The sequence below is a fragment of the Neomonachus schauinslandi genome, chromosome 10 (genome assembly GCF_002201575.2).
Source record: "Neomonachus schauinslandi chromosome 10, ASM220157v2, whole genome shotgun sequence".
Classification (NCBI taxonomy): Eukaryota; Metazoa; Chordata; class Mammalia; order Carnivora; family Phocidae; genus Neomonachus; species Neomonachus schauinslandi.
The window spans coordinates 83,238,613-83,258,215 of record NC_058412.1 but is presented as its reverse complement, the minus strand read 5'-3'; the positions used below and the strand labels follow the sequence as shown (position 1 = coordinate 83,258,215).

At 47.6% G+C, this 19,603-nt stretch overlaps 1 protein-coding gene across 1 annotated transcript in view; it reads left to right on the top strand.

Moving 5' to 3' along the window:
- The window catches only part of TGFBRAP1 (transforming growth factor beta receptor associated protein 1), a 42,358-nt gene that overhangs the window by 12,208 nt on the left and 10,547 nt on the right, over positions 1-19,603 (top strand). The window contains exons 3-7 of the mRNA XM_021680280.2: positions 645-799; positions 11,083-11,165; positions 14,018-14,359; positions 16,179-16,236; positions 18,263-18,406. Coding sequence (XP_021535955.1) covers positions 645-799; positions 11,083-11,165; positions 14,018-14,359; positions 16,179-16,236; positions 18,263-18,406 — 782 coding nt within the window. The remainder of the gene's footprint in view (positions 1-644; positions 800-11,082; positions 11,166-14,017; positions 14,360-16,178; positions 16,237-18,262; positions 18,407-19,603) is intronic.

The following is a 19,603-nucleotide window of genomic DNA, read 5'->3' as shown; positions in this document are numbered from 1 at the left end:
TATAGTATTATAATCTTAGTTTCCTATAAACTAACGTGGAAAGAAAAGAATTCTTAAAAAATTTTATAGGAAGTACATCGTAATTCTCATAGATCGTTTGCCGTAATTGATCTCTACAACTTCTTTGGACTATATATTATGTATCTACTCAACTGTTTTATTTTATTTATTTTATTTTATTTTAGAGTTTATTTATTTGAGAGAGAGACAGAGAGAGCATGAGCAGGGGGAGAGGGAGAGGGAGAAGCAGACTCCCCGCTGAGGGTGGAGCCTGACACGGGGCTCCATCCCAGGACCCTGGGATCATGACCCAAGCTGAAGTCGGATGCTTAACCGGCTGAGCCATCCAGGCGCCCCACTACTCAACTGATTTTAAATTTATCAGCACTTTCAAATAAACGGCAAAAAAAGCATATTTTGTACTTTGGAAATGTGGTATTAGCGTCCACACTTTTCCTGACGGTTGACAATATGGGAAGAAGAAAAGAAAAGCATTGTAACTTATAATTTCTGTAGCAATTTTGTGTTGGGAGAACTACGATGAAATCAGCCATCAGATCGGATGACAAGCCCGTTTTGGGGAAGCAGCGTGTGTCTGTGCAATATGTTCTTTCCCTTTCCAACACTGTTGAATTTTTTCCCAGGAAGAGTGATTGTCGCCACAAGTAAAGGAGTTTACATCTTGGTTCCCTTACCCCTGGAAAAGCAAATACAGGATCTTCTAGCAAGCCATAGAGTGGAAGAGGCTTTGGTGTTAGCAAAAGGAGCCCGGAGGAACATTCCAAAAGAAAAATTTCAGGTTTGTAATTAAGTTGGTCACAAGAAAGCATGCCGCCAAGCCACCAGCTAGAAAACATTCAGATTTCACTAACATACGTCAGCCCTCCCTGTGCGCCATGATCTTGCAGATTGCTTTTGAATCTGTTGTCTCATTTCCACAGCCCATCCACATCACACAGATACGGAGGCAGGTTGCAGAGCAGTCCAGGACAGCTGGCCTGAGGTCTCACTGCCAGCCGAGGCCAAGTCAGACTGTGAACCTCTGGCTTGATTCCTGAGTCTGACATATATACCAAGTGGTATTTCTTATCAACTCTCTTCTTCAGTGGGCCTCCAGGGAAGAGTCAGGAGCATAGTTCTCATAAACCAACAGAGTAACAATAGCAGCTTAATTTGTCTCCTAATTTGGAATTTGTTAAAAGTTTTAGACTTCTAGTATCTATAGGAAAAGCTTGTTAACCATACTGGTAAATGGGCTAACACTGCAGGAATCCATCTAATTATTTCTGGAGGAGAAAACTTTTAATGCACTTGAGACACCGACTTTAATATAGTTGGGGTGATAAATAAAACTGATCCAACAATCACAAGTTATTCTTATGTCCAGTGAAATCAGGTTCCCTAAAAATTGCTGCTTGATCGGTTGTTAGGTTAGTTCGTGTTACTCTACGTATTTGAAAGTAATGAAACATCCCATGGGTGTGTGTATGCTTCACTGAATATCGAAACTGATCATGAAAAGTTCTGTGACTTAATCATGATCCCTTGATGGTTACCAATTAGTCAGATTTCCACACGACTCAGTGATTGTTGTGGAATGAAATAATGCCTTCTGGCCTCAGTTGCTTTATGCTGCCAAGTGAAAGAAGACCGGACATGTAATTTATGGTTATGGATATGAAAGTAGGCATCTTTTTTTGTAATTTTTTTTTTGAGTATAGTTGACACACGATGTTACATTAATTTCAGGTGTACAGCATAGGGATTCAACTTCTCTATACGTTATGCTATGCTCACAACAAGTGAAGAGGGTGTCCCTTCTGTATTTAAAGATTGATAAAGTGTTCCTCTTTGTTCCTGATTTTTTAAAGTGAGACTGATCTATTCGTGTTCAGCAGGGGGCAGCAGAGGCAAAAAGAAGAGCTATTCAGGAGCTGTGCTATGCTGAGCACACTTCTTCTGCAGCCTGTAGGTCAAATCCAGGTGGGGTGGCCGTGCCTTCCATTGGGTCTGAGGCCTGTCCTTGCCCTGCTTGCTCTCCACCCCATAAGCTGCCTCCTGTGGATGTGTTGGATGTCTAGGTGTGCCACACATTGGGGTGCCCCCTCCTTGCACACACACACGTGCATATGCTTTAAGTGTGTAACATTTTCTTACAGAAACGTCCAATGTTCCTTGTTTGATCTTAGCCCCCTCCCATCCTTTGGCTGAGTAGCGAGTAGGGATATGCAGTAAATATTGGACCATATTAGTCCTCATCTTGCTCAGACGTCGTCTGAGTGTCATCTTGATATCTCAGTCGGAGTCGTTTCCATTCTCGCATGCTCCCTGCCTTCTCCCAGTTGCTGCAAACTCCTATATCCAGACCTGGAAATACACCCTCAGAATGATCTTGAATTCAGCCTTCATTCCCAGTGGCCATTGCTATTGCTCTGCAGACCTTCTGTTCTGCCTGAGTTGTTATTTTAACAACCTCCGTGTGTGTGTGTGTGTGTGTGTGTGTGTGTGTGTGTGTGTGTGTGTAGTCCAGCCTCCGTGTGTGTGTAGTCCAGCCTCCATGCCACTGTGGGATTGTCGACGGACTCCTTTGCTCAAGGTCCTTCGGCGGGCTCCTCACATGCGCTCTCGAAGCGCTTCGTGGTCTGGCCCCGCCCACTTCCATGACCCACGTTCCGCCTCAAAGGCTGGAGGGCAAAGGAGCCCACGACTCCCGAGCCCTGCAGCGTGCAACCGCTCTGCGAGGCATTTCAAAACTTGTTTAATCCTCAAAATGAGTGAGAAATAGCCAGCACCACTGTCCGAAGACGGGAAGGCAGGACAGCTGCGCTGGTTTTGCGCACGCATGCCTGGCCGGTTGCATCGGTGCCCGCCCTCGGAAGCGGCGCGTCCCCCCGCATGACTTGCCTCCCCGTTAGCGGAAGGTGCCCTGTGCTTTCACGCGCCTCTCCGCCCTCCCCCTATGCCCGACTTGTGATTTAGGCTGGTTCCCGTTACTGGGGTGTGCTTCCAGACTCGGCAGTATGGTTTCCGTACTTTGCCTACCCCTCCCTCTCCTCAGAGTCCTCCCCGTGCCCCCCAGGCAGAACCGATCCCTCCCCTGCGTTTCTGCAGTTTGTGTGTCAACGCTCAACACATCAGTTTGCACCTCCCTCAGGCTTTGCTCTCCCGAGTTCCTAGGTAGACTCTGCCCTCTTTCTGTCCCTTGGCACCCTGGTCCCGCCTGGGCCGAAACTCACTGATCTTCAAACAGCTGGTACATAATGGACTGCAGAGCAGAAGGTTTGTGTTAAAAACAGAGTGGTAAGGGAAAAATAATATTTTTTTTTTAAAGATTTTATTTATTTATTTGAGAGAGAGAATGAGATAGAGAGCATGAGAGGGGGGAGGGTCAGAGGGAGAAGCAGACTCGCTGCCGAGCAGGGAGCCTGATGTGGGACTCGATCCCGGGACTCCAGAATCATGACCTGAGCCGAAGGCAGTCGCCCAACCAACTGAGCCACCCAGGCGCCCAAGGGAAAAATAATATTGACAGAAAAGGTTTAGAGAGAACTTTTCCTGAATGTGTATGTGTTTTTAAGGATGAGATGTGATGCTTGTGATGATGAGGTACATTACTTATTTTAACTTTCAGGTGCTTGCAACCAAATGCTGGGCCCTAGGCTTAGAGAAGCCAGAAAAGGAGAGGAAAGGGGACCACAGTCCAGAGGACAGGCTTGTCACTGTCCCCCAACCCCCTTTTTTAATTTAAAGCAAGTACTGGTTTTGTGTCACTGACTTCTGAACTAGGGAGGGGTTTATCATGAAGTTAATTCTGGGACCGGGATTAAAAGACTAGTGCTTCTAGAGATTCCAAAGGGCCAGAGAGTTTAGATCTTTAAGAAAGGTGGGCTTCCGGGCGCCTGTGTGGCTCAGTCGTTAAGCATCTGCCTTTGACTCAGGTCATGATTCCAGGTCCTGGGATCAAGCCCCGCATCGGGCTCCCTGCTTGGCGGGAAGCCTGCTTCTCCCTCTCCCACTCCCCCTGCTCGTGTTCCCTCTCTCACTGTCCTCTCTGCCAAATAAATAAATAAATAAAATCTTAAAAAAAAAAAAAAGGTGGGCTTCCATTGTATTAAGGTGTAAGATGTTACAAAGAAAGCGGCAGTAAGGAGATCTCTTGCATTAACAAAGGCTTGTGTCAGAAAGTTCTCCTGATTTATGTCATGTACTGTAGGTAGTATTCATATTTAAGCTTGAACTCCAATACTTGTGGGGTGTTTTTTCTATTTCACCTAAAACTATTTGAGTATGTATGTTTAAAAGGAAAGATGTCCCCTTTTCAATGTAACCACAGCGCGGTCTGTGGAACTCCCCAAAGTCATCCCAGGGTCCTCCGAAGAACAGAGTCCCATCAGTGTTCACATTTCCCAGTTGTCCCGTGAGTGCTGCCTCTTGCCGTTCTCTCTGTCCTCCCAGGAAGTCCCAGGCGGGCCGTGCAGTCAGGTGACTGTGTGCCCGAGCCACTGGAGAACGTCCTCTCTGCAAACCTGCCATCACTTCTTTCATTTATGTAGTTAGGTCCTTTGTTTGACTTTTGTTTTCTAGGGATCACTCTTTGGAATTTAATTTTGTTTTATGATTATGTAAAATATTTACAAAGTTCATTCAAAGGAGTCTTTCCTCCCTTCACCTGTCTTCCCCCTGCCCCCTGGGTCTTCTTTTGGCGTGAAACTTGTGATTTTTGTTCTAATGGTTACCCTGATGGTATTAACTTTATAAAAGTCCTTTGGCTTTCTCTTTTTCTTGCTGGGGGAGAGCTCCTGTTGTCTGTTGGTTTCCCCCTTTGAGCAGCATTTGAAATTAGCTGATGAGCTCTTAGCACCTTCCCCTCCTTTTTCCCAGCGTCCGTGTGAAAGTCACATCCCTTTATCCCCAGCATGTCCGCGAGCGTATTGTACTTCTGTGTCACTTGCCCATGGCCCCCTGGTTTTTGATGGTCACATTGTCTCTACTGTTTGCACACACAGGCATCTCCTGTCTCCCTTATATTTATCCATCTTTGTTCAGGGCAGATGTGTACTGAATGCTCAGGGGAACATTTTATGCTGCTGACTCTCCAGTCCTCTGGTTTTCGGCAGCGATCGTTCCTCCAGCAGATGTCCCAGCATGGGCGTATGGGAACACTGTCCCCACACGTCGATAACAGTTCCTCTGCAGACTTTATACTTGAAGGCCAGTGTGGCTGGCTCTAAAGTCCTTGACTTACATTATCTTTCAATGAGAAACTTAAATAAGTTCCACGATTATGTTTTGCCATCAAGGGTCAATAAATATTGGAGGACAATCTGAATTCCTTGCCCTTCTAGTGTCTTGGCCTTTTACCTTGAATGCCCAAAGGAGTTTTTCCTTGTCTTTCAAGCTCAGTTTCTCATTGTTACCACTTACTGGCCAATTGGAGCAGGCAAAGACCCCTTCCCCTGCCATCTGTAAATGGCCTGCCAGGCTTTCCAGTGGTTCCTGATAGTGGTTTGGGAACTCTGGTTTTTGTGGCCTCATATCCCCCTTTTCCTCTGTCCACTTCTCCCCCCCCCAGTTTCTAACACCACCTGGTTCCTGTAGTTGGTGGTGGTGTGTCCCCAGTGGCTTGCACTTTTGGGTTTGTGGGCATGCCGAGTCACTTCATGCTGTTATAAATATGTTGGCAGCGAGTTTTTGGTTTTGTTACCCCAATTGGTTTGTCTGTTTGACCTGTGGTAAAATACGCATTAACATAAAACTTACCATCCTAACCATTTTAAGTCTACAGTTCAGTGGCATTGAGTGCATTCACTTTGTTGGTCAACCATCACCACCATGCATTTCCAGAACTTCTTCTCATCTCGCAAAACTGAAACTCTGTCCTCATTAAGCACTAACTCCCCATCCCCCTCCCCGTGGCATCGTCATACTTTCTGTATCTGATTTTGACTATTCCAGGAACCTCATGTAAGTGGACTCATGCAGGATTTGTCCTTTTGTTCCACGGCTTACTTTACTTAGCATAATGTCATCAAGGCTCATCCATACTATAGTACCTGTATGTCAGAATGTCCTTCCTCTCTAAGGCTGAATAGTATATTCCATTGTATGGATGTACCCCATTTACTTTATCCATTCATCCACTGATGGACACTTAGATTGCTTCTACCCTTTGGCTGTTGTGAACTGCTATGAACTAATTGTTCTGTTTTTATGAGGAGGCTGCAAGATTAAAAAGACTGCATTGCGACTCTCTTCCCAGATACCTTGGTTTTGAAACATTTTAAAGTAATTTTTAAAATTTTAATAAATTTACACACAAACACATTCTACATGGCAAAACCCACTATAAGTAAATTAAAAACATAAGTAGCAAAAAGTACTTGCAGTTTAAAGCACAGAAGGTAGGCTGATTTCTCTAAAATGTCAGGACCTCCTTCAAATAAATAAGAAAAAAAATGAATGGCCCAATAGAAAAATGAATATGAACAGATATTTAATAGAAGGTGAAATCACCTGTCTTAAAATGTTTGAAAAGATATTTTGTCTCATTCATACAGAGATGTGCAAATTACAAGTTCACTAAGTTATTTTCCATTCAGATTGTTAAAGATCAGAGGGTTTGAGGATACTCTCTGAGGGTGTGGGGAAATGGACACTCTCAGATATCACTTCTAAGGATGTAAATTGCCTGCAGGAGGGCAAACTGAGAATCTCTCTCCAAGTTACACGGTACAGTTCTGCTCCTAGAGGGGTATTCTACACGTCTAAGCACAAAAATGCAAAATAACCAATGGAGAAGACTCTTCACGATCAAATTGTTTGTTTAAAGAGAAAAACAACGACCCAGATGCTGCTGGTGGAGGAGTGGTTGAATGCGCTGTGGTCTAGAGGGCTGTTGGGACACCGCGGAGACAGGAACGAGAACCAAGGACTTTGTGTGTCGAGGCAGAAGGATCTGTGAAAGACGAATTAAAAATGTAGAGAGTGCAGACAGTGGGTGTAGTGCTACCAAAATTAGGGAAAGAGTTGGCTTATAAATACATCATTTTTTTCTGCAGTTGCCAAGAAATTCATAGCATCGATTACCTCTGGAGTACCACTGGCTGGGAACTGCCATGGGAGGGAGACTCTTCATTAAATCCCTTAGAATGTTTTGAAATTTGAGCTATATGAATGCATCACTTCCATTATAAACCTTAAAAAATACAGGAGGAAAAAATACATGCATGTGTGTAAAGAAAAAAAATCGAAGAGCAAGGGGGCTCTTGCCCTTAGAATGTCATTTTTCTTCCTAAACAGCTATGTGTTCCTATTTCTTAGTGTATCCTTTGCAAGAGTTTGGACCTGTGCTTTGGGTAGGTTTCCTTATGCATGCTGAGTTCCTCAGGCCTCTTCTCTGGCCCCCGCGCCCGCTGGCCCCCACCATCCCCACCTGTGGGACTGACCACTTTTCCTGCTTTGCATGCATGTCCATCACATGGCTGATTCCTGAGCAGGGCTTCTAGTTTGCATGTCACCAGACCCTGGCTCTGGGATGGGGATGGGCACACAGTGGAAAGGTTCTGTTTTACACAGTTGCATTAACTGGGTTTCTTAACTGGAGGATTTCTCAGAGCTTTTAATACACTAATACCTTTTGTGATCCCTGAGAGGCCACATATCATGTATTATATTTTTATTACTATCTTTCTGTGAATTCCCAAGAAGGGGTATATATAAAATACATTATTTTATACATTATGGATTTGTATTATATATGTAGGTGTGTGTATATACGTGTGTTTGTGTATGTATATGGCATGTAAATACTTTTTATGTATATATTTTATATATCAACATTTACAATAAACACACACACATGTATATACACATACACATCTGTTTACAAACTTAATCAGGATGGAGAATGTCATGGCCGCTTAGGTGGGACAACTGTTTGACCCAGTGTATTTTCAGAAAGGTGTTTTTATTTAGGCAATAACTAAGTGAGAAGAGTCTTAAATAAGTTTTTAAGACACCTAAAACCCACCACTGAAGTATGTATTACAGGAAGAGGTATAAATACAGTTAAAAGTCTAACATTCGTTATCAATTTTTTTTTTTAAAGATTTTATTTATTTATTTGACAGAGAGAGAGCGAGAGCAGGAACACAAGCAGGGGGAGTGGGAGAGCGAGAAGCAGGCTTCCTGCTGAGCAGGGAGCCCGATGTGGGACTCGATCCCAGGACTCTGGGATCATGACCTGAGCCGAAGGCAGACGCTTAACGACTGAGCCACCCAGGCGCCCCTCGTTATCAATTTTTGTTTAAAGTTTGGTTGTACTCATTTTACAGAAATGATATGTATATACCATATATCCCAACTCTTCTTGGGCTTACAGAGCATTATAACCTGAATCTTATTCGTAGTCTCATGTCAAGAGTCGGCTGTCCTCTGGATTTATAATGGTTTGTATCTGGTTTGTAATGACTGCACCTGGTGGTTTGTCTGCAACAGATCTGCATCCTTCTTGGTAGGAAGGGGGGTGTGCCCATCGGCCCTGCTCTCCTGGAGATGAGCCCACTGACAAAGCCGAAGTGCTGAACCCTTGAGGTGGGAGGGGGATCCAGGCCAGACCCTAGAAGTGGGCTTTTCTGCCCTTAAAAAAGCCTCTTTCTAAATCAGATAGAATAGAATCTTCTGCTTCACAAAATTTCTAGTTACCCAAAGCATGACAGTTTAGAAATCTCAGTTGAGAAACAGAATAGTAGTAACAGAGGGTTTGACTTCGCTTTCACCTTGCTCTCAGAGTACACGTGACCTCTTACAGCTGGCTTATGGGGGCCCTCCGCCTCTGCACAGAGTCCATGCTGAGTGGCACTACTTAGAGCTCAGTTTTGCTAATGCACATACCTGGCCTGGGACTTCTGATAGCTGCCTCACGCCAGGGGACAAATCAGTTAAGTTGAAAAGACAGCTGAGGACTCCATTGCGTTAGCTCTTATGCTGGGGAGATAAACAGATGTGCTTGTTCTCTCTCCTCTCATGGCCATCCTTCTTGTCCTTCTGCTGGCCAACCTGGCTCCAGGTCTGCAGTTCCGCATCACCTAAGTGGAGTGCCAGGGGAGCTGTCGGTCAGAGCGGACAGTCTGGGAAGGAGGTGGTCACTTTCAGAGCACCAGGAATTGGCTGTGCTTGCCGAAGTTTCTGATCAGGTGTTTGTAGGTCTCAGTCAGTGGTGTGTTGTGTATCATTCGTGGTTTCGCATCTGGGTGCTTATATTCAGGATGACGGGATCTCTTTGCATGCTTCTTCTAAGTCTGCCTGTAGTGTTTGCAGACTAGAATACAGAAAATAACCCCATATTCTTGGAGATTGGGAGTGTTCGCAAAAGTGGTTTTTATTTCCTTTTAGGAAGGGAAAGAGTAAGAAGGCGTTTGAATCCTGCAACCATGAGGAGTAAATTGTGATTCGGCTGATTTCGCATCAGCAGGCCAGGGCGTGAGCAAGAATTCTTCTACTGCAGCTGATGGATCCTTTTGATCTTTTTTGCTAAGTGGATGGTCTTCATCATGTCTGCTTCCAGAAATGGAGCTGGCATTCCTGTACAACAGAACCTTGATCCACTCCTGTGTCTGCTTATTGTTGGGGCCAGTTTTTAAGCCACAAATAGCTGCTATCAGGGAAGAAAGGTAAAGGCAGGTGGTAAAGAGATGAAAAAGCAACCTGCCTTTCCTGACTTCTTTCAAGGAATTTCTATGGGGATAGGGAGGAAATGCTGTACTTTTGAGAACTCTTCAAAACTACAGCGAAAGGCCCTTTAAAAGCTGATGTGAGGGAACAGGATTGATAGCCTCTAGGTGCCGACTGTCTCCACTTTCCTCACTTCTTCAATGGGTAACAGCCTGCTGTGTACCTGGGCGACTCAGCGAGTGGAAAGAATTTAGAATCCGAAAGGTCTGCTTTTTAAATCCCAGCTCAACCACTTACGACTTCACTAACTTTGGGCTAAGATCTTAACATCTCTGAGCAGACTGTCCCTCTGGGTTCACGAATACTGAGGAGATAGCTCTTCAGATCCAGGAGCCCTTCCTGAATGGCAGGTGTTATGCCGGGATGTGGGGTTACAAAGAGGAATAACATATGCACTGTGCCGCCAAGGAATTCATGGCTCACACGAGAGCACAGTGGTTGGAAGGTGGAGGAATTGAACTCACAGGGTCTGAAATGTGATTGGAGCCTTTGATCGTGAGGGGGTGACGGCCTGACTGTGGGATGGCACCAGAATGAACAGAGCGAAGAGGCATGTACAAGGGCTACTGCAAGCAAAGGAGGCTTGGACTCCAGCACTGACGAAGTTGGACAGCGACAGGGAAGGTGGAATTAAGACACCACAGGAGAGCTTTCTATAGTGCGCTTTGCTCTTGCTGGCTGTCACGAGGAAAAAGTTCTGTGGTCAGGGAAGTCTGCATGAAGCAAAGATCACCCGGCACCTTGACGGCAGGAATTGTGAGTGGAGTGTGGCTGTGGGCCATGCAGCTCCAGGAGAAGGAATGCACTGCATTTCCCCAGCTTGGGCTAGGAAAGCATGTGGCTTTAGCTATTGATTGATTAAATGGCATTGGTCCTGTGTTCTGAGGGATACTCAGAAGTGAAGTGTCAATTCCGGAGGAGTGGAAGCAGGGTGAGCAGCTTCTGGGCCTCCAGAGACACTGGAGCTATTGCTCTCCATCTGAACCACCAGAAGTGGAAGCCATCACCGCAGCCCTGCGAGTTAAGGAGGAGGAGGACAGAAGATAAAAGAACACATTGGGGAAGGAAATGAGATTTATGGGGAAGATCTGTGGAGAAGGTGAGGGAAGAATAGTCAAGTAGAGAACAACTTTATTTCAGGAATGAGGAGTGGATTGACACACAAACACACATAAATATATTTGTATTGAAAATAATTTCATATATGCCATGTTTTTTTCTTTAGCTTGTAACTTCCAATTTCTATGTAATCACGAACATTTGACTTGGGTTCTGATCAGAAGGTTTCTCCCCATTGTGTTGGTTTTACGGAGTCTCTCAGAGATGAACTAAACCTGTCTTTCCTTGCAGGTAATGTACAGAAGGATTCTGCAGCAGGCCGGGTTTATACAGTTTGCACAACTTCAGTTCCTGGAAGCTAAAGAGCTCTTCAGGTAATTTGAGGTGTTGGTAGCGAGCCTTCCCAGGGTCCCCCTGTGGTCAAAGCCTTCATCTCGACCGTGAGGCCGTGAAGGGAAATGTTGCCATGCTTAGATTGTGCTTCAGGGAGAAGTGGGGAGACTTGTTGACAATAGCACCCACCACCGGTGCTCATTCCTCGCTCCCACCCCTTAGCCTCAGTTTACCTGCCCTGTGTCTCAAAGAGGGTGGAGGCTGAGGAGGAGGAGGCGCCCATAACGATCCCATTAAGAGAGGAGAAGGAAATCCTAGAGGGAACTCGATAACACGGAGGATTCCTAGGAAAATGCTATTCTTGCTCACTTTTCCTTCTCTTCAGAGATTTTTGCAGGAAATTAGAAGTTTAGGACTAGAACAGGTGCCCCTGGGAAGACTGGTGGAAACTGTGCTCTTTCCAAAGACTTCACAAGGAAACGTTCATAAGGACAACTTAGGACCTAAGTTTTCACACCACCTAACTAGACTAGATCCTGCACATTTTGGAGCCATCTCAAGGATAAAGGGTATATAAAGCATCCGCACAGATCCTTCACATCCAAGTAGCGGCCGGAGCAGAGCACAGCTCTGTAGCACGCTGTCTGCCGCCTGTTCTCTAGGCCGTAGGGCTCACCCCTGCTCCGGCCTCCTGCTCTGTCACATGGCTGGCCGAAGGAGCAGCCTTCTGAGTCAAGAAGGGGTCACTTAGTGAATAGCGATGCCTTGTATAACTTACACTTTTATCAGTTCTGTGTGCTCTTCTCATCTGTTCCTGGGGGACTAACGTAGATTCTTTGTCCCTGTGGACGTAGCTCTTTTCCGTCCTACCTGTTCTGTCCCTGCAGTGTCAAAACCTCCTCATTTGGGTCCATCTTCTCATGGGTTAATTTGGGACAGGGTGCAAACGGTCATAATCTATTCCTAGGAGAGTTCACAGATTCTGTGACAGAGTAAGTGCAGGGCCTGTCAGTCATTAATACAAGGTTCCTCCTGTCTTTCATACTTCAGCCCCTTCGTAGCATAAATTGACGGCTGTTCCGTTTTTGTCAAAAATGTGACTGAGAGAATCGGCCCTTGAAGCAGGCAGGCCGAAGCAAGTGAGCTTCCACTTTCCCTTCCTGTGCCCACGGCAGACGTTGCTAATAAAGTGAGATTTTTTTTCCCTCGTTGATGTGGGACTTGTCCTCGGATTCCTTCTCAGTTCAGTACTAGAAGCCACATGCCAACACGTCGTGGTCGGCACCCGAGAGAGAACCTCTGTGTGCCTCACGCCGTGGGCCCCTCCACTCTGTGTCTGCTTCCCTGGACGTGGACGTAAGCCTGTCCTTATGTCCAGTCAGATCAGCACGCCTCCCAGGAAGCGGGCTTGGCCCAAGCATCAGAGCCGGAGCGCCAGGGTGAGACCGCCACGTGCATTCATGGCGTGCCCACGCCATGTGGACGATGGCCGTGTGCCCGGCGGGCGGGCGCGCAGGGGCCGCTGCGCAGTGGGGGTGGCACGCTCTGGGGGCAGGCACAGAGCACGGGCTCCGATCGGGGTTTAGCTGCATCTTCAATGATGAGAAGTTTCCCAAATTGAGAACCGTACAGACCGGACCTTTGGGGCTGGATAATTTGTTTAGGGGTGCTCTCTTGTGCCTTGTAGGAGCCCTGGCCTCTACCCAGTCAGGGCCAGTAGCATCCTCCAGTGGTGACTGAAAGTATCCCCAGACATTGCTCAGTGTCCCCCCGGGAGCAAAACTGCTACCCTGGAGGGCTGTTGCTTTAGGCGGAAGGAACAGGGCAGCAAAGGCTGAGGCGTGCTGTGTGTAAACTGGAGGGGAGGGGTGGGGCTGAAGCATCAGAGTGTGGGAGGGACGGTGAAAGCCGAAGCTGTAGGGCCTCGGGAGCGGCCACCGTGCTCAGAGGTTTGGGGTTTATCTTAGAGAGGCCCAGCATCATGGATGGTGGGGAAAGGGCAGGAGTGGAAGGAAGGAGACCCAGAGGCCGGAAGCTGGGGAGGAGGGGAGACTGTCAGAGCTTGAAGGAAGATGGATGCAGTGAACGTTGCAGGAAGTGTAGACCCCAGTCTGGACCTGGGGTTCCCATTCATGTCTGGGGGCCCTGTGTCTGTTTCCATAAGAGGAGCCCACAGATGGGGCTGCTGCGGGGCCAGCACTGCGGTCTGCAGCTCCATGATGCTGGCTCTGTCATCATGGTGGACAGGACGAGCAGGCCGGAGGGCAGCACGGGGCGGGGGGGACGTGGCCAACAGGGAAGCAGAGGTGGATGTCACCAGATGGGCTCCCTAGCCTGGCGAGGTTAGGACACCGTTGGAGTTGTGGTCTAACCTTATGCTCCGAGAGGCCATTGAGAGTCTCCACAGAACCAGCCTCACGAATGCTGCCGTGGCTCCCGTCATAGGATCTTTGATGAGGAAATTGTAAGTCGCGTCCTGGCAAAGTCCCTTTGTGGGTCGGTGAGGAAACTTCTTCATAGTTTGATGCCAGGAGAAGCGTTGGCTTCAGAAGGACGGCACTTCACCTTTGACCAGACAGTGCTGTGTTCCCTCCACGTTCCTTTCCTGGCCTTGGTTTCCAGGGAGTCCGCTGCTCCGCCGGTGGGGGGACCACATCGGGTGTCTCTATACTGTGCGTCAGCACCGGCGGGGCGTGTGTCTTTCTGTGCGGGCGCACAGTTGGCCGTGCTCTGCCGGGCCCGCCGGCTAGGACGGTGGCTCTGCCGCGCTCACCCACACATCCAGCTCCCCGTGAACGGGTGCGGACGGGCCCGCCCCCCCCAGGTTGTTTTGTGTGCCTATGTGTACTCTTTCTCTCTTTTTGCTTCATTTAGTCTGACACTGTAATTGCAGAAGCGGCCAGCTTGACGTCCGGGAGCTGATCTCTCTCTACCCCTTCCTGTTGCCCACCTCCTCCTCATTCACACGATCCCATCCTCCTCTCCACGAGTACGCGGACCTGAACCAGCTGACCCAGGGGGACCAAGACAAGATGGCCAAGTGTAAGCGCTTCCTCATGAGCTACCTGAACGAAGTCCGCAGCACAGAGGTCGCCAATGGCTACAAAGAGGACATCGACACGGCCTTGCTCAAGCTATACGCGGAGGCCGACCACGACAGTCTGCTGGACCTCCTGGTCACCGAGAACTCCTGTCTTCTGACAGACAGCGCTGCTTGGCTGGAGAAGCACAACAAGTGAGTGTTCCCTTCCCACGTGCGGCCAGGGGCCCTGTGAAGATACTGCAGCCGCTTGCATGAGGCCCCAGGAGACTCCTCACGTGACAGCCCGGCACCCCCTCAGTTTAGACCCCCCTCGGCATGGTCTGCAGATGACTGGAGGGGTCTCAGAAGGCGTGCGCTCTCACAATCTGTCATAGGCCCAGTTAGTAAATGAAGTGATTCTTAGCACTCCTCTCCATACCGTTCCATGTAGGATTCACCTGTGGATGACACCACCTGTATTTTGGTAAAGTTTATAGCATACTGTAGTCACTGATGACTGAACACTGTGACCTCCATAGATATCTGGATAAATAGATTAAAAGGGAGACTTCTTGATCTCGTTGATAAAAGTGTATGGCTTTAAACTCTGCCTTCGTTATGAGCACAAGTTGGTAGACAGCCGCCCCCTTGCCTTACGCACAAGGGCAGTTAACCACGGTGACTGGGTAAGAGCCAGTGCTCCTTCGTTCTGAGCAGGTACGTGGCAGGGGGCAGGGGGGAGTTCTTTAAACGTGTTGGATGATCCCCACACTCCTTTAAGCAGTAAGATTCATCTGTGATTTTTGTTATGTAAAATGGATTAAAGGACTGACGAAGTCCCACGGGAACCATGGGGTTACAGAGCCAGATCCTGTTCCAATTGAACAGGGGCTTGCGATGGGTCTCCACGTGGGTATGGGCTCTTCCCAGCACTTTCCCTCAGTTTCCCAGCTATGCTATGGAAGGGAGTTACTTTGTTTAGGACCAGAAAATACACTAATGCCTCATGATAGGGACGTGGAATGGTAGGGTCCAGAGAGTCAATGTAACTTCCTGAAAGGCTAAGGAAAAGAGGAGGGCCCCAGTGAATAGTTTGATACCTTAAGAGTTCGCTCTCGGAGGGAAGAAATCCCACATCCCCCCGGGTCAGCTTGCTCCATTCACCAGCTTGGGGGGAGGACAGTGAGCAGGACACCGCCCGGGCTGTGTCAGTGTTATCCCTCACCCTTTCCATGCACAAGTGAGGAGATGAAGGACCTGGCAGGCATTCCACTTGCTCAAGACCGTATAGTCCCTAAGTAAGGGAACCTGAATTGAAACTCGGGGCCTAGGACCCTGGGTGCCCTCCCCAGACCGTCCCCGACCTTGTGTTCTCTGCGCTGGCTGGGCACTGTGGGCCTGTGTTGCTGTCCATGTTCAGACTCCTGACCCCATCTCTCAGTAATAGCTCAGGTAACACACCTTCCTAATATTCTTCTAACACTCTGTGATGGGTTAATGGTGATCATCTGAAGAGATACGAAATTATATTAATATTTGAGGAAATTGTAAAGCAATTCCAAATAGGATTTTCTGTAGCGTAATTATGATTTTATTTTTCAGCTTATCCTAGACTTGAATATGATCCTTTTTGGAAATTGATAGGACATACATTTTATTTATTTTTTTAAAAGATTTTTATTTATTTGAGAGAGAGAGCACGAGCAGGGGCAGAGGCACAGGGAGAAGCAGACTCCCCTCTTAGTAGGGAGCCCAACGTGGGACTCAGTCCCAGGACCCTGGGATCATGACCTGAGCCAAAGGCAGACACTTAACCGACTGAGCCACCCAGGCGTCCCTAGGACATACATTTTAATATCGAAAGTAAATAAACAGAAATGAGGATCTCTTTGTCATTGGAAATTTGTTGTTGAACTCTGAGTTGAACTGAATATGGGAGACCAGAGGGTAATCCGGGGGCTGTTGCTGGGTGGGTGCTGCCCACAGCAGGTGGTTGGGGAGAGGGTATACTTACCGCCTTGTTTTCTTTCAGGTATTTTGCACTTGGACTGCTCTATCATTATAATAACCAAGATGCTGCTGCCGTTCAGGTGAGTTCAAAAGTATTTTAGCATGACTTAAAAATCACTGTCCTTTAACTCAGTATTAATTGGGAAAAAAAATCAAAGTTGATAGAGACTACTTTTGCCTGACCTACAACCTTTTTTACAGAATGAAAATAATACTGTTTTAGAAAGTGAATTCCTTGAGAAATGTCAGCCAAGGGTTTTCTTTTCTTTGTTTTTACATCTCTTTCAAGGACATTATCAAGATTGAGTTTTTGAAAATTTAAGAAATAGAACTAACTGATTTCTTACTGAGCCACAAGGCATATGATGTCACTGCCTCACTGGGCAATTAAGTTACCCAAACTGTGGGTAACAGTTTGCTTATAGCTTCCACTGTTGATGACAGTAACTTGCCAGCAAGCAGGGTACGTCATTCTCCCCATGTCCCCTGTGACAGAACGAAAGCTGATCGAGGCCAGTCCCTTGCCCAGGGTCCCAGCCCTGCTCAGCGGTAGAACGGGGATTCAAACCACTGTTCCAGGGGGTCCTGGCAGAGATACTGCGCCGGAGATAAAATGCCACCCGTCTCTCATCTCGCCTCTGGCATCTCATGAGGAGACATTCGCCCCTTTTGTCACTGGTTATCCACTAGTACCCGTGTTACAGTTTCCTCAGTGGCCTTTTTGTTTTGTTCTGTGAGTGGCCGAGAACATTAGCCGTGGTCACTGAGCTAAGGTCAGCCTCATGACTTCGGCAAAGCCACGCATGCGGTCACTCTACGGTAACATGATAGCCCACGAGGTTAAAAAAAATGGGTTTCCGTCAACACGCACCCCAGTGGCTTAGAGTAGATCTGGATGTCAAGGGCAACATTTTTATACTGTAAAACGCACAAGTCTGTGACTTACGGCTTGATGTCAGTGCAATAGTAACATCAGCAGAGCTATAGAGAGAGGAGGCGTTTGCAAAATTGAAGTGGCATGAAAGAAAGCTTTTTTTTTTTAAATTAATTAATTAATTTATTTGAGAGAGAGAGAGAGAGGGCGAGAGCATGAGAGGGGGAGGGTCAGAGGGAGAAGCAGACTCCCCGCCGAGCAGGGAGCCCAACGCGGGACTCGATCCCGGGACTCCAGGATCATGACCTGAGCTGAAGGCAGTCGCTTAATCAACTGAGCCACCCAGGCGCCCCAGAAAGAAAGCTTTTTATACAGCAAAATTCTACTGTAAAAAAAAAAATGACCCCTTTCCGTGTGTGATTAGCTTATTTGGTTTGAGGAATTCAGTGTTAAACTGATACCATAAGAAAGGTTCCCATGCCAATACCAGAATCACAGAGTTGACACTGCCAGCCCTGTTTCTTGGGCTTCTCGTGGGTGGCGTGGTCCTAAAGTGCAGTGCGGTGGGCAGGCGGGTGAGGTATGGGGGGTGCGGTATGGGCTGTGAGGCAGCCTCGGTCTCCCTTGCCCCCATGTGATGCGGCCTCATTCTGGTTTTCTGAAAGGAAGCTTTGATTTACACAGCGGGGAAGTTTCTGGATGAAATAGCAAGGGATTGTTACTGTTAGCTCTCATGAGCCCCCATGCACCAGACAGAACACTAGGGGGCAGAATGACCAGTATTTTTGAAGGCACAGTGTCTGACTATCACAGTCCACAAGGGACTTCAAGGTCAAGGATTCCTGTGGTGGGGAAGGTGGAGACAGACCCGCGGGTGGAGGCAGGTGGGTTTCTTGTTCTGTGTCGAGATGCTGTCAGTGATCGTTTATTTCACAAAGAAACGTTTTTAATACATCTGCCTCTTCCCGTATATTGTGTTTCCTACTTGTATTACTGCGCTGTCATTAGAAAGGAAAGAAAAAGAATCCACGGCTTTATCGCCTTGATTTCCTGGACCACATCTGCTACATGGCTTTATTTCTCTGAAAACCTTAAAATCGACTTAAGCATTCAAAATTTGTCCTACTACTTTCAAGTATCAAAAGGCCAAATAAGTAAACATATGCACCTCCTTAGCTAATTCTAGAAGGTATGTAACCTTCCGTTTCTTTTTCTTCTTTCCTCCTCTCCAGCTCTGGGTGAACATCGTGAATGGGGACATTCACGACTCCACTCGCTCAGACCTATACGAATATGTCGTCGACTTCCTTACCTACAGCTTAGACCAGGACCTTGTGTGGAAGTATGCTGATTGGGTCCTGCAGAAAAGTGAAGAGGTTTGTGCATCATAAATGCCCTTTTTTTGTTGGGGGGGGTGGTTGGCAGCTGGCAAAGACAGAAAGCTTGATTTCCGTGAGAAACCAGCCACCGGGCTACAGCCTCACCCTGCCTGTAGTTTGCTCCCTTCTAATACCTTTCCTTGCTCCACCAGAGTGCCAGCTCTTAGGAGAGTTCTGCGTCTCAGTCCTTCTGAGATGTACTGTTCTGCGTATCTGTCTGGGGCAGGCCACGTTTATAGCAAAGCCAGAAAGCATAGCCAGGTCACATTCTTAGAGTCTTCTGAAAAACGTGCGCGTGTCTGTGAGAATCCCCATGCCTGACCAAGTGTGGCACTTCCGTTTTCAGTGGACTGTCGCCTTGTGGGGCGTGGGGCCCTGCCTGGGCCACACCAGGCCCACCCTTGTCCTGTGTCTGCCCGCACCCCCTGGCGTGGAAGTTGTGGTTCTGGAGGAAGGAGGGAGCCCAGTGTGGGACTTGCCGCCCTGGGGGCTCAGAAGGAACAGCAGGGAGGAAGCACCCTGAGGAAGCGCCCAGTGGCTGCTGGCTGGGGGGGGGGGGGGTTGGGGAGCAGCAAGCTCAGGACTCCTCAGTGAAGCCCCAGGATGACGGGGAAAGAGATTAATAATAGCATTTCAGTTCTCACCATTGAAAACATACACATTTCCTTGGCTCCCCTTGGAGAGACAGACTTAGCTTTGTGATGCAGGACCTTCCTCATAAATGTAGAGTTTTCTGTTTGTTGCATCTGCCGTTCTAAAGTCGCCGCTAGTGTATGTTCTCCATGGTGCTGTCTGACCCAGAAGGTCCGAGCCCATGTGCTTCATTTACTCTTTACTCCATCTTTACTTTGCCTCTGTGCACACGCACATATGACATACAGACCCAAAGCTGTTAAAAGCCCTGGGCTCTTCCCAGTGCTGATAGATGGTATCAGCAAATCATTCCCAGACTTGGGTACTCCTGATGATGTGCCAGGCACTCAGCGTATGTTGAAATAAATATCACAACAGCATCATGAGGTAGAAATTACAGGCGAGGAAACTGAAGCCCAACTTTGGAAACTTCCCCAAGGTCGTATGGTTGGTACAGCACAGATCCAGGCTTATAGAATTCAGAATTCACACTCAGGATTGCTGTGCAGTGTGTGTGTGTGTGTGTGTGTGTGTGTGTGATAGAGTGAGCACATGTCCTTG